We start from the raw sequence: 13,755 nt of genomic DNA on the forward strand, positions 1-13,755 counted from the left end.
CAGTGCACACAGGGAAGTAATCGCCATACCTCTAGGCTGCTGTAGCCTACATATTTATTTGGTTTGTCATTCTATCGTTATTTATGGAATTTCTGTGGTAGTTAAATATAGGCTAATTTATTTAGAATTGATCAGAATACATTTTCCATGTATTCTCAAATTGAAAAAAGTGAGGGAGTGCCGCTCCCTCGCGCTCCCCCAGCACTACACACCTGCTTACTTGTGAAGCCAAGGCAGCTGCACAGCACTATTTCATCAATACATTTGTTAACTTTTTTGGGGGCCAAAATATTTTTTTTCTTTAGGGCCTAAAGAAGTAGTGCACTGTAGTGCATTAGCGGTAGCCTCTTCCCCAAAGGGAGATGATAAGTTGACCCCATTCGGCCCCCCTCATGTCTGTTTCCACATCTGTGTGAAATTTATTTTAGGACAATATTTGTGCTTTTGGTTGGACAGAGAATTGGGTGCTTTGGAGGCGTACTAGTAGAAATAAGTTGCACAACTTTTAGGCTTATATAAACCACAAAAAAATATGTAGGCCTATTGACGTGGACCTTTCATTTGTTTAAAATAGATGTTAATCTAGGCTACACATGTTGACAAACGAACACATAAAGTAAGCGATAAAAAATACATTTAGCACTTTATTTGTCCTTCAGAACCGATACAGCTGTTTTGATACATTCAATGAAGGGCGCCGGAAGTTGCTCTGTTTCTGTTGACGCAAGCAACGCACGCTCTAGTGGTACTGTCTGCCCAGGGAGCTCACCACGACGGCCAGGAACTTCTGGAAAGCGCCCTGGACATCAGCGGTGAAGTCAGCACCCATTCTCGCAGCAACGACAATAGTCAGGCAGTCAGCCAGCAGCTGCAAAAGAAAGGAGAAAATGGACATGAAAGAAACGGATTCTGCCACACTATTGTAATAGATAGGCAAGTAGAATGTAACCTTGTGAAGTAGAAAAGGAGAACTAATTTACCCTGAAATTGTCGGGATCCACGTGCAGTTTCTCGGAGTGCAGCACGCTCAGTTCTGCGTAGGTGGCCTTGATGTTATCCATGTTCTTGACAGCCCGGTCCAGTCCGTGCAGGACGGTCTTTCCGTGAGCGGCGACCATTGGGTTTCCCTGGATGGCAGCGGCATTGTACAGGTTTCCAAAGTTACCGAAATACCTCTGGGTCCAGGGGTACACGACCAGACACCTGTAAGTGAATAATTGTATTATGAGTGACTGCATTAATCATATAATATGCACGGTGTTCAATGTAACTGTAGGCCTATTTTTAAGGAGGTATGACAAAGAGCAAAGACCTGGAAAGAGCCGCGGGGCCCACGTCATCGTAGTCCATCTTCCCAAAGATCCTCTGGATTGTTTCGCGCTCGAAGTCTGTCCACTCAACCATATTGACGTTTGTGAGGTATCACTCAAGATGATATGTACTGTTCATGCTACTGACGGGACAGCTTATATACGCGTTTTGTCTCCACACCGAAAGCCAACTATTGGTTTAGCTGTTTTGAGTGGGCTGGGTTAACAATGGTTAACATTTATAGCCTACTGTAAATTACAACGACCAAAAGGTACAAATCACCAAGACAGTGATGATAGTTCTCATGTGCCCTTTACGCTCATTCAATAATGATCATCATTATTTATCACCAATTCATATTTGAAATTATTTCAGTGGTGTTGGGGGAAATGTGGACAGTTTAATGTCCCTGTGACTGCCGATGTATAGCCAAATAATTCATACTTTTGTTTTCAGAAAGTCAAAAGCCAGCCCTTTATTTTATTTTATATAGGCCTAATAGAACATGCATTTTATGTATATATATTTTTTAATCACTATTTATTTTTTTGCAATAATTTATTTTCCTTTTGTTAATCTACATGTTATGATGATAAAGCTTGTTTTAATTCACAATACCTTTTTTTTATTACACTCTTTTATTGAATCATGATACGATATCAAGATGTGTGTGCCTATGTTTTTTCAAGCAAGTGCAAGTTTGAGCAATTATTTAATGATTGGTGTATGAAGTTGTATAATATTAAATGGTGCAAACTAATCTATATCTATAAATTACCTCCTGTAGTTACCTCTATACAGTGAGGGAAAAAAGTACTTGATCCCCTGCTGATTTTGTACGTTTGCCCACTGACAAAGAAATGATCAGTCTATAATTTTAATGGTAGGTTTATTTGAACAGTGAGAGACAGAATAACAACAACAAAATCCAGAAAAACGCATGTCAAAAATGTTATAAATTGATTTGCATTTTAATGAGGGAAATAAGTATTTGACCCCCTCTCAATCAGAAAGATTTCTGGCTCCCAGGTGTCTTTTATACAGGTAACAGCTGAGATTAGGAGCACACTCTTAAAGGGAGTGCTCCTAATCTCATTTTGTTACCTGTATAAAAGACACCTGTCCACATAATTATTTTATTTAAGCAATCAATCAATCAGATTCCAAACTTTCCACCATGGCCAAGACCAAAGAGCTCTCAAGGATGTCAGGGACAAGATTGTAGACCTACACAAGACTGGAATGGGCTACAAGACCATTGCCAAGCAGCTTGGTAAGAAGGTGACAACAGTTTGTGCGATTATTCGCAAATGGAAGAAACACAAAATAACTGTCAATCTCCCTCGGCCTGGTGCTTCATGCAAGATCTCACCTCGTGGAGTTGCAATGATAATGAGAACGGTGAGGAATCAGCCCAGAACTACACGGGAGGATCTTGTCAATGATCTCAATGCAGCTGGGACCATAGTCACCAAGAAAACAATTGGTAACACACTACGCAGTGAAGGACTGAAATCCTGCAGCGCCCGCAAGGTCCCCCTGCTCAAGAAAGCACATATACAAGCCCGTCTGAAGTTTGCCAATGAACATCTGAATGATTCAGAGGAGAACTGGGTGAAAGTGTTGTGGTCAGATGAGACCAAAATGGAGCTCTTTGGCATCAACTCAACTCACCGTGTTTGGAGGAGGAGGAATGAGGGGTCAAATACTTATTTCCCTCAGTAAAATGCAAATCAATTTATAACATTTTTGACATGTGTTTTTCTGGATTTTGTTGTTGTTATTCTGTCTCTCACTGTTCAAATAAACCTACCATTAAAATTATAGACTGATCATGTCTTTGTCAGTGGGCAAACATACAAAATCAGCAGGGGATCAAATACTTGTTTCTCTCACTGTAAGAGCTGGGCCATTGTCATGTGTAGCAACACCTAACATTCTCATGTAAAGGTTGGGTAGAAAATCTGATCCAAGACCAGTGCTTCTGGTTTATTGATTATTTCATGAAACAATAATCTGGTCTAAATACTGGTAATGTAGGCCTCCAGAAGACAAACAGTAATGACTTATCATATAAGGATGTAAGGTCATATAATGATGGTGATATAATAATGGTAGCCTAATAATGATGATGATGATGAAGGTGGTGGTGGTTACCTATTACTATAATAATGTATATTACTATTGATGGCAATGTGGACCCACAGTGGAGTAGTGGACGTTTTCAACTTTGTGGATAGTGGATATATTTGTGGAATAATTTTACTATCAATAATATAGGTGTATCAATGAAATAAATAAGTAACTAAACATTAAAACACATATAGCCTACAATTAATCACCAAGGACAACAACGTTTCAGATTCGATCGGTAGGATTTATTTATTGCATCTTTTAATTTCAATTGGCACCCTACAAAGATTGTCAAGTGGAAATCTAGCTCCTTGCTTAACGGTACTTCTCAGACAGAGCCAGGGCCAGCTGGGCCAGAAACTTGTCCGTAGCCACGTGCACCTCAGGGGTGAAGTCATCCGGGAACATCATGGCCAGGGTCACCAGCATGTTGTGGTTGAAGATCTTGGGATGTGAAGAGAGAGCAGAAACATTATTAGAAGCATATTTCATGAGTATGTTTCTAAAGATTGAAATCCATTGGGTTTTTAAGCTGCATACATTAAGCTATTACAGTATTCAAGCTTGGACGTTTGCTAATGGAAAAAGCTACTAGTGAGAAAGAAAACAAGTGCATTTTTAACTATTTACTCACCTTGAAGTTGGCAGGATCCACTCTCAACAAGAAGGCGTGCAGCTCGCTGAGGGTGAGAAGACCAGCACTAAGGTCGTCAATTTTCTCAATGGCATCCAGGACGCCTCCCATGACGGTCCCACCGTGCTTCCTGACCGGGGCAGAGCCGAGGCTCAGGTCCTTCCAGTGGGAGAAATAGGTCTTGGTCTGGGGGTACACCACCAGCGTCCTGGGAGGGTGAAAAAATACGTCGGTTAAGCGTGGCATGTTTATCGTTGTACTATATGACCCCACTCTTTTTACTTGATGTGCATTGGAAAAAGGGAGTTCCATTTACGCGTGAGTTCCATTTTTACGCACTTGTATGTTAAGGAATTGTCAACCAGTCATAAGTAATTCAAAGGTCTTAAATAATTGTATTGATCAATTACTTGTATTAATAATTCAATAATTGTAATTACCTGGAAAGTGCCTCGTTGCCAACATCCTCGGCCCTGCCGGCAACCTTGCCAAAAAAGGCCTTGACAATTGCCTTGTCCTTAGTGGAGAGACTCATTGTTGCTTCAACTTCTTGACTTGCTGCCAACCAACTCAATAGAGCTCACATTCGGGGCCCTTTTTATGTATTGTCTGATCTGCCCAAGCACAATGCTGCTGCCCAGAAACCACCTCCAAAACAGACCCATTGGTTGTCTCTTATCATAGCGGGTAATCTTAGTTGTTTACAACTCATAGCACACAGCCAAGTATAGATAAAATAAGTTATGGGCGTATGGCAGGGTTATTCAAACGTTATTTTCTTCTTTCTTTTAGTGGATTTGTTATTATTCTTTTGATTTGAATGTTATGAATATCGCTAGCAACAACAAAATAAACGAATTTTGAATGACATACCGACAGTAGAAAAGAGGAGTATATCTTATTTTTAATGATGTCAACTATATTTCTCAACTCCAAATATCGAGCCAATTACACTCACTGGAGTATCTGACCTACGCTTTGAAAAAGCACCTGCTAATAGGCTAGTGCCGCAAGTGCTGCTGGCTGCTGTTAAGCTTTCTTGACTTCGACATTCATTTTACCAACCTTTGTTTAACCAGCTAAACAGCTGCTTTTAGCCAAAATGTGTTTGGAGTTACTCATGTGTTTGGAGTTTACACTTCATCTTCCAACTATAACGAGAGAGGTCAAAATAAGGAAAACGATCTACCAAATTATATATACATTGAAGGAAAAAAGTATTTGATCCCCTGCTGATTTTGTACGTTTGCCCACTGACAAAGAAATGATCAGTCTATAATTTTAATGGTGAGACAGAATAACATCAAAAAAATCCAGAAAAATTTATGTAAAAAATGTTATAAATTGATTTGCATTTTAATGAGGGAAATAAGTATTTGACCCCCTCTCAATCAGAAAGATTTCTGGCTCCCAGGTGTCTTTTATACAGGTAAAGAGCTGAGATTAGGAGCACACTCTTAAAGGGAGTGCTCCTAATCTCAGTTTGTTACCTGTATAAAAGACACCTGTCCACAGAAGCAATCAATCAATCAGATTCCAAACTCTCCACCATGGCCAAGACCAAAGAGCTCTCCAAGGATGTCAGGGACAAGATTGTAGACCTACACAAGGCTGGAATGGGCTACAAGACCATCGCCAAGCAGCTTGGTGAGGTGACAACAGTTGGAGCGATTATTCGCAAATGGAAGAAACACAAAATAACTGTCAATCTCCCTCGGCCTGGGGCTCCATGCAAGATCTCACCTCGTGGAGATGCAATGATCATGAGAACGGTGAGGAATCAGCCCAGAACTACACGGGAGGATCTTGTCAATGATCTCAAGGCAGCTGGGACCATAGTCACCAAGAAAACAATTGGTAACACACTACGCCGTGAAGGACTAAAATCCTGCAGCACCCGCAAGGTCCCCCTGTTCAAGAAAGCACATATACAGGGCCGTCTGAAGTTTGCCAATGAACATCTGAATGATTCAGAGGAGAACTGGGTGAAAGTGTTGTGGTCAGATGAGACCAAAATGGAGCTCTTTGGCATCAACTCAACGCACCGTGTTTGGAGGAGGAGGAATGCTGCCTATGACCCCAAGAACACCATCCCCACCGTCAAACATGGAGGTGGAAACATTATGCTTTGGGGGTGTTTTTCTGCTAAGGGGACAGGACAACTTCACCGCATCAAAGGGACGATGGACGGGGCCATGTACCATCAAATCTTGGGTGAGAACCTCCTTCCCTCAGCCAGGGCATTGAAAATGGGTCGTGGATGGGTATTCCAGCATGACAATGACCCAAAACACATGGCCAAGGCAACAAAGGAGTGGCTCAAGAAGAAGCACATTAAGGTCCTGGAGTGGCCCAGCCAGTCTCCAGACCGTAATCTCATAGAAAATCTGTGGAGGGAGCTGAAGTTTCGAGTTGCCAAACGTCAGCCTCGAAACCTTAATGACTTGGAGAAGATCTGCAAAGAGGAGTGGAACAAAATCCCTCCTGAGATGTGTGCAAACCTGGTGGCCAACTACAGGAAACGTCTGACCTCTGTGATTGCCAACAAGGGTTTTGCCGCCAAGTACTAAGTCATGTTTTGCAGAGGGGTCAAATACTTATTTCCCTCATTAAAATGCAAATCAATTTATAAAATTTTTGACATGTGTTTTTCTGGATTTTGTTGTTGTTATTCTGTCTCTCACTGTTCAAATTAACATACCATTAATATTATAGGCTGATCATGTCTTTGTCAGTGGGCAAACATACAAAATCAGCAGGGGATCAAATACTTTTTTCCCTCACTTTATTCATTTAAAAATGTGGATTACTTCTCCTTGCCATTTACACTACATGACCAAAAGTATGTGGCCACCTGCTCGTCGAACATCTCATTCCCAAATCATAGGCATTAATATGGAGTTGGTCCCCCTTTTTCTGCTGTAACAGCCTCCACTCTTCTGGCAAGGCTTTCCTCTAGACGTTGGAACATTGCTGCGGGGACTTGCTTCCATTCAGCCACAAGAACATTAGTGAGGTCGGGCATTGATGTTGGGCGATAAGTCTGCATTCCAATTCATCCCAAAGCTGTTCGATGTGGTTGAGTTCAGGGCTCTGTGCAGGCCAGTCAAGTTCTTCCACACCAATCTCGACAAACCATTTCTGTATGGACCTCGCTTTGTGCATGGGGGCAATGTCATGCTGAAACATTAAAGGGTTTTCCCCAAACTGTTGCCACAAAGTTGGAAGCACATAATTGTCTAGAAGGTCACTGTATGCTGTAGCGTTAAGATTTCCCTTCACCGGAACTAAGGGGCCTAGCCCAAACCATGAAAAACAGCCCCAGACCATTATTCCTCCTCCACCAAACATTACAGTTGGCACTATGCATTCAGGCAGGTAGTGTTCTCCTGGCATCTGCCAAACCCAAATTCGTATGACAGACTGCCAGACGGTGAAACGTGATTAATCACTCCAGAGAATGCGTTTCCACTGTTCCAGAGTCGGCGAGCTTTACACCACTCCAGCCGACGCTTGCCATTGCGCATGGTGATCTTAGGCTTGTGTGCAGCTGCTCGGCCATGGAAACCCGCGCTTCAGCATTCGGCGGTCTCGTTCTGTGAGCTTGTGTGGCCTACCACTTCGCGGCTGAGCCATTGTTGCTGCTAGATATTTCCACTTCACATTAACAGCACTTACAGTTGACCGGGGCAGCTCTAGCAGAGCAGAAATTTGACGAACTGACTTGTTGGAATGGTGGCATCCTATGACGGTGCCACGTTGAAGGTCACTGAGCTCTTCAGTAAGGCCATTCTACTGCCAATGTTTGTCTATGGAGATTGCATGGCTGTGTGCTTGATTTTATACACCTGTCAGCAACGTGTGTGGCTGAAATAGCCGAATCCACTAATTTGAATGGGTGTCCACATACTTTTGGCCATGTAGTGTACTGTTGTATGTATAGAGTATCATTCGCCTGATCATAAAAAAAGACAAGTGGATATTTTTGGGGGGCTAACTTACTATGGGGGTCCTTGGGCCACCGGTTTGCCTGGGAGGGGGTCCCTGGGCAAGAAAAGGTTGAAGACCCCTGGCATATGGAGATATGGATATTCAATGAAAATGGGTGAACTCACATTCTCAACAGAATGAAAGCAGCAGTCCATAAAATTCCTGCTCCAATTAATTTAGAGTTGGACGCATAGTCAGTCAGGTCAAAGCCTGTGTCACAATTTAAGCTTATACATTGTCAACATTTTGCCATACCACGACAACACGAGGATTCTCTTTAGACTGTGAATATGTGGTGCTGAAAGGACAGCTCCACTAATCGGTCAGGTAGCAGGATAGAGATAGCGATGGTCAGGGTGAACTTGGTGGTGCTGAAGAACAGCTCCGCCAGTTAGAGAAATCTCACTGATGATGAGGGCACACTTTGTCTCAGCAGCTACAGTTGAAGTCGGAAGTTTACATACACCTTAGCCAAATACATTTAAACTCAGTTTTTCACAATTCCTGACATTTAATCCTAGTTAAAATTCCCTGTCTTAAGTCAGTTAGGATCACCACTATATTTTAAGAATGTGAAATGTCAGAATAATAGTAGAGAGAATTATTTATTTCAGCTTTTATTTCTTTCATCATATTCCCAGTGGGTCAGAAGTTTACATACACTCAATTAGTATTTGGTAGCATTGCCTTTAAATTGTTTAACTTGGGTCAAACGTTTCAGGTAGCCTTCCACAAGCTTCCCACAATAAGTTGGGTGAATTATGGCCCATTCCTCCTGACAGAGCTGGTGTAACTGAATCAGGTTTGTAGGCCTCCTTGCTCGCACACGCTTTTTCAGTTCTGCCCACAAATGTTCTATAGGATTGAGGTCAGGGCTTTGTGATGGCCAATCCAATACCTTGACTTTGTGGTACTTAAGCCATTTTGCCACAACTTTGGAAGTATGCTTGGGGTCATTGTCCATTTGGAAGACCCATTTGCAACCAAGCTTTAACTTCCAGACTGATGCCTTGAGATGTTGCTTCAATATATCCACATAATTTTCCTTCCTCATGATGCCATCTATTTCGTGAAGTGCAACAGTCCCTCCTGCAGCAAAGTACCCCCAAAGCATGATGCTGCCACCCCCGTGCTTCACGGTTGGGATGGTGTTCTTCTGCTTGCAAGCCTTCCCCTTTTTCCTCCAAACATAATGATGGTCATTATGGTCAAACAGTTCTATTTTTGTTTCATCAGACCAGAGGACATTTCTCCAAAAAGTACGATCTTTGTCCCCATGTGCAGTTGCAAACCGTAGTCTGGCTTTTTTATGGCGGTTTTGGAGCAGTGGCTTCTTCCTTGCTGAGTGTCCTTTCAGGTTATGTCGATATAGGACTCGTTTTACTGTGGATATAGATACTTTTGTACCTGTTTCCTCCAGCATCTTCACAAGGTCCTTTGCTGTTGTTCTGGGATTGATTTGCACTTTTCGCACCAAAGTACGTTCATCTCTAGGAGACTGAACGCGTCTCCTTCCTGAGCGGTATGACGGCTGCGTGGTCCCATGGTGTTTATACTTGCGTACTATTGTTTGTACAGATGAACGTGGTACCTTCAGGCATTTGGAAATTGCTCCCATGGATGAACCAGACTTCTGGAGGTCTACAATTTTTTCTGAGGTCTTGGCTGATTTCTTTTTATTTTCCCATGATGTCAAGCAAAGAGGCACTGAGTTTGAAGGTAGGCCTTGAAATACATCCACAGGTACACCTCCAATTGACTCAAATGATGTCAATTAGTCTATCAGAAGCTTCTAATGCCATGACATCATTTTCTGGAATTTTCCAAGTTGTTTAAAGGCACAGTCAACTTAGTGTATTTAAACTTCTGACCCACTGGAATTGTGATACAGAGAATTATAAGTGAAATAATCTGTCTGTAAACAATTGTTGAAAAATTACTTGTGTCATGCACAAAGTAGATGTCCTAACCGACTTGCCAGAACTATAGTTTTTAAAAAAGAAATATGTGGAGTGGTTGAAAAATGTGTTTTAATGACTCCAACCTAAGTATATGTAAACTTCCGACTTCAACTTCAACTAGGCCTATAAAACGAACACACAATTACAAAGGAACTGAATTCGGCTTTCAACTTGTCAAGCAATGAGCTCATATTTTGACGATTTGGTGCTCTAACAAGAGGTGGGGGGCACATTGATAAAGGGCATCTATCTATGTCACTGCTTATCTCAAAGGAAACATGCGTCAGTTTTATCACAGTGTTCTGGTTCCACCCTAGTCGCTCAGTTAGGGTGGCACTGGCATGGTATGTATGTACTGCGATTCAGATAATCCTTCCGTGATAGTATGCCCTACGACATACAGTGCTTTCGGAAAGTTTTCAGACCCCTTCCCTTTATTTAAATGTTGTTATGTTACAGCCTTATTCTAAAATGGATTAAATAAATAATAATCCTCAGTAATCTACACACATTACCCCATAATGACAAAGCGAAAACAGTTTTTTAGACATTTTAGCAAATGTATTAAACTTTTAAAACAGAAATACCTTATTTACATAAGTATTCAGACCCTTTGCTATGAGACTCGAAGGTGTATCCTGTTTCCATTGATCTTCCCTGAGATGTTTCTACAACTTGATTGGAGTCCACCTGTGGGAAATTCAATTGATTGGACATGATTTGGGAAGTCACACACCTGTCTATATAAGGTCCCACAGCTGACTGTGCATGTCAGAGCAAAAACCATGCCATGAGGTCGCAGGAATTGTCCGTAGAGCTCCGAGACAGGATTGTGTCAAGGCACAGATCTGGGAAAGGGTACCAAAAAATTTCTGCAGCATTGAAAGTCCCCAAGAACAGAGTGGCCTCCGTCTTTCTTAAATGGAAGAAGTTTGGAACCACCAAGGCTCTTCCTAGAGCTGGCCACCCGGCCAAACTGAGCAATCAGGGGAGAAGGGCCTTGGTCAGGGAGGTGATCAAGAACCCAATGGTCATTCTGACAGAGCTCTAGAGTTCCTCTGTGGAAATGGGAGAACCTTCCAAAAGGACAACCATCTCTGCAGCACTCCACCAATCAGGCCTTTATGGTAGAGTAGCCAGACGAAAGACACTCAGCCCGCTTGGAGTTTGCCAAAAGGTACCTAAAGACTCTCAGACCATGAGAAACAAGATTCTCTGGTCTGATGAAACCAAGAATTAACTCTTTGGCCTGAATGCCAAGCGTCACGTCTGGAGGAAACCTGGCACCATCCCTATGGTGAAGCATGGTGGTTGCAGCATTATGCTGTGGGGATGTTTTTCAGCGGCAGGGACTGGGAGACTAGTCAGGGTTGAGGAAAAGATGAATGGAGCAAAGTACAGAGAGATCCTTGATGAAAACCTGCTCTAGAGCGCTCAGGACGTCAGACCTGGGCGAAGGTTCACCTTCCAACAGAACAACGCAGGAGTGGCTTCGGGACAAGTCTCTGAATGTCCTTGAGTGGCCCAGCCAGAGCCCGGACTTGAACCCGATCGAACATCTCTGGAGAGACCTGAAAATAGCTGTGCAGCAACGCTCCCCATCCAACCTATCAGAGCTTGAGAGGATCTGCAGAGAAGAATGGGAGAAACTCCCCAAATACAGATGTGCCAAGCTTGTAGCGTCATACCCAAGAAGACTCGATGCTGTAATCGCTGCCAAAGGTGCTTCAACAAAGTACTGAGTAAAGGGTCTGAATACTTATGTAAATGTTATATTTCTGTTTTTTATTTTTAGTACATTTGCAAAAATGTCATTTGTCATTATGGGGTATTGATTAGGGAAAAAAACAATTGAATACATTTTAGAATAAGGCTGTAACGTAACAAAATGTGGAAAAAGTAAAGGGGTCTGAATACTTTGAAAGCACTGTAAGAGTAACTTTCCTTGTTTGAGGTCAATTGGTTATTAATAGCATATATAAGCACATTCTGAACATTTTGACTTTTCATAAGAAAGTCATGCTGATTGTGATGATCCTGTTTGTTCCAAGGACCGTGCATGGGGCATATATTGGCCATACAATCTACATTTCATCAATGCTTTACTGTTTCACTTACATATTTTACATTTCTGTGTCATGATGAAGGTACATTTTATAATTTCAGTTAACCTTAAAAAAATCGACATATCAATAGACCAGCAAATCAATCAATCAAAACCAATCAATCAATGGAGTCAACGGTGTCAAAATGTAAAATATGATTGATTCTTCTGAGGCAAAATCTATATTCTTCGGTGACATAACTAAATCAAGAACATTTAATCAACTTTACAACTTTAGTTTACAATATATATAGTAATAATAATATAATAATAATATGTCACATACAATAGGCATACAATTGGAAATTGTAATGGAAATTCTTTATGCACGAGGTAATGATCAATAGGCCAGATTCAAGTGTTTATAATGTTGATGGAATTAGCAGCAGGCTGTTTGATTTTGGGAAGGGATTTATAGGCAGTCTAAGCATTGCGCAGTGGATTTGGGTTATTTGCCAAAGTGGAAGTCTGCTTTTTTTATGGTTTTCTTTTTGTTGTTTTTGAGGGGAAAATATTGTGGACAAAAAGGTCCATATAGCCTATCAATTGGGGGAAACGATAGGTTGGTCTCCACCACAAATACAGTCTCCAGTGTCCTCTGCTGGTCTGCTGCAGACATGACAGCGTGCGCGGCGTGCTCAAGAAATCTCCTACACTAAATGCAACAGCGCACTCCGTTGGTCAAATCATGCACAATTAGGCTACAGCTGGCTCGAGAAATGCGCTATTCAAACTCCTTGCCAAATGTTAATTGCGTGCAAGGTCCTGCACAATACCCACTGCAGAGTAGACTAATAGCCTACTTTTATTATTATGATGATTAGTTTTACTGATTAGGCTAATAGCCTACGTAAGGGCAGAGGAACATTGTCTTGGAATTTATTATAATTACAGTATCATCCACGATGTATTGAAGATTCAAGAAGGCCTTAGCCTAATTAGAGAAATTGGTCCAGATTCTGCTGTTACTAGAAACACACACAGAGACGATTTACGATCAAGGCTTATTTATTTATTTTTCTTCCAAAAACCAAATAGTGAAAAATACAAACGGAGGCAAAAAAATTAAATAAAAAATGTGCGAGTAGGCAGTACAAAAAAATAAGTAGGTAAACCTATAGTTGTGAACAAGTAATACAAATATAATTGTATAAAAAAGAAAGTTAAACAAATGTAAAACGTTATAAAATCCAATTGCTAAGAAAATCCTATATTAAAGGTGTAGGGGGGAATTGATGTAAAAAGTGAAATACAAATTGAGACACCAATGAGTATACAAAAGATTAAGAACACCTGCTCTTTCCATGACAGACTGACCAGGTGAATCCAGCTGAAAGCTCTGAGCCCTTATTGATGTAACTTGTTAAATCCACTTCAATCAGTGTAGATGAAGGGGAGGAGACAGGTTAAATAAGGATTTTCAAGCCTTGAGACAATTGAGACATGGATTGTGTATGTGTGCCATTCAGAAGGTGAGGCAACTCAATATTAAGAAGCTGTCCCTAATGTTTGGTATACTCAGTGTATTTTTATATTCTGGACTTCCATTAAAAAAAATCATTTTATGCATCACTACTACTGTAGAATAATGTCATATATTATTATCATTTTGGTATACCTAT

General features: G+C 41.3%; 2 protein-coding genes across 2 annotated transcripts; both read right to left on the minus strand.

The window, feature by feature from the left end:
- Positions 1-655: 655 nt before the first annotated feature.
- LOC121569088 (hemoglobin subunit beta-like) lies at positions 656-1,420 on the minus strand. The gene is made up of 3 exons (XM_041879725.1): positions 1,313-1,420; positions 981-1,203; positions 656-868 (listed from the first exon to the last, which is right to left on the minus strand). Exons 1-3 carry the CDS (start codon positions 1,402-1,404, stop codon positions 740-742), a joined length of 444 nt encoding a protein of 147 aa, XP_041735659.1. The 5' UTR covers positions 1,405-1,420; the 3' UTR covers positions 656-739.
- Positions 1,421-3,724: 2,304 nt separating this feature from the next.
- Positions 3,725-4,632, minus strand: LOC121570427 (hemoglobin embryonic subunit alpha-like). The gene is made up of 3 exons (XM_041881888.2): positions 4,519-4,632; positions 4,079-4,286; positions 3,725-3,888 (listed from the first exon to the last, which is right to left on the minus strand). Exons 1-3 carry the CDS (start codon positions 4,611-4,613, stop codon positions 3,760-3,762), a joined length of 432 nt encoding a protein of 143 aa, XP_041737822.1. The 5' UTR covers positions 4,614-4,632; the 3' UTR covers positions 3,725-3,759.
- Positions 4,633-13,755: the final 9,123 nt, after the last annotated feature.

This window comes from Coregonus clupeaformis, chromosome 7 (genome assembly GCF_020615455.1).
Source record: "Coregonus clupeaformis isolate EN_2021a chromosome 7, ASM2061545v1, whole genome shotgun sequence".
NCBI classification, from domain to species: Eukaryota; Metazoa; Chordata; class Actinopteri; order Salmoniformes; family Salmonidae; genus Coregonus; species Coregonus clupeaformis.

Bases quoted from the DNA above. Each gene is read 5' to 3' on its own strand.
- LOC121569088 (XM_041879725.1), bottom strand. From the start codon at position 1,404: ATGGTTGAGTGGACAGACTTCGAGCGCGAAACAATCCAGAGGATCTTT. The intron at 1,204-1,312 runs GTCTTTGCTCTT...ATTCACTTACAG, and splicing joins GGCCCCGCGGCTCTTTCCAG to GTGTCTGGTCGTGTACCCCT. The intron at 869-980 runs GTAAATTAGTTC...TTTCTTTTGCAG, and splicing joins TGGATCCCGACAATTTCAGG to CTGCTGGCTGACTGCCTGAC.
- LOC121570427 (XM_041881888.2), bottom strand. From the start codon at position 4,613: ATGAGTCTCTCCACTAAGGACAAGGCAATTGTCAAGGCCTTTTTTGGC. The intron at 4,287-4,518 runs GTAATTACAATT...TCACCCTCCCAG, and splicing joins GGCAACGAGGCACTTTCCAG to GACGCTGGTGGTGTACCCCC. The intron at 3,889-4,078 runs GTGAGTAAATAG...TCACATCCCAAG, and splicing joins TGGATCCTGCCAACTTCAAG to ATCTTCAACCACAACATGCT.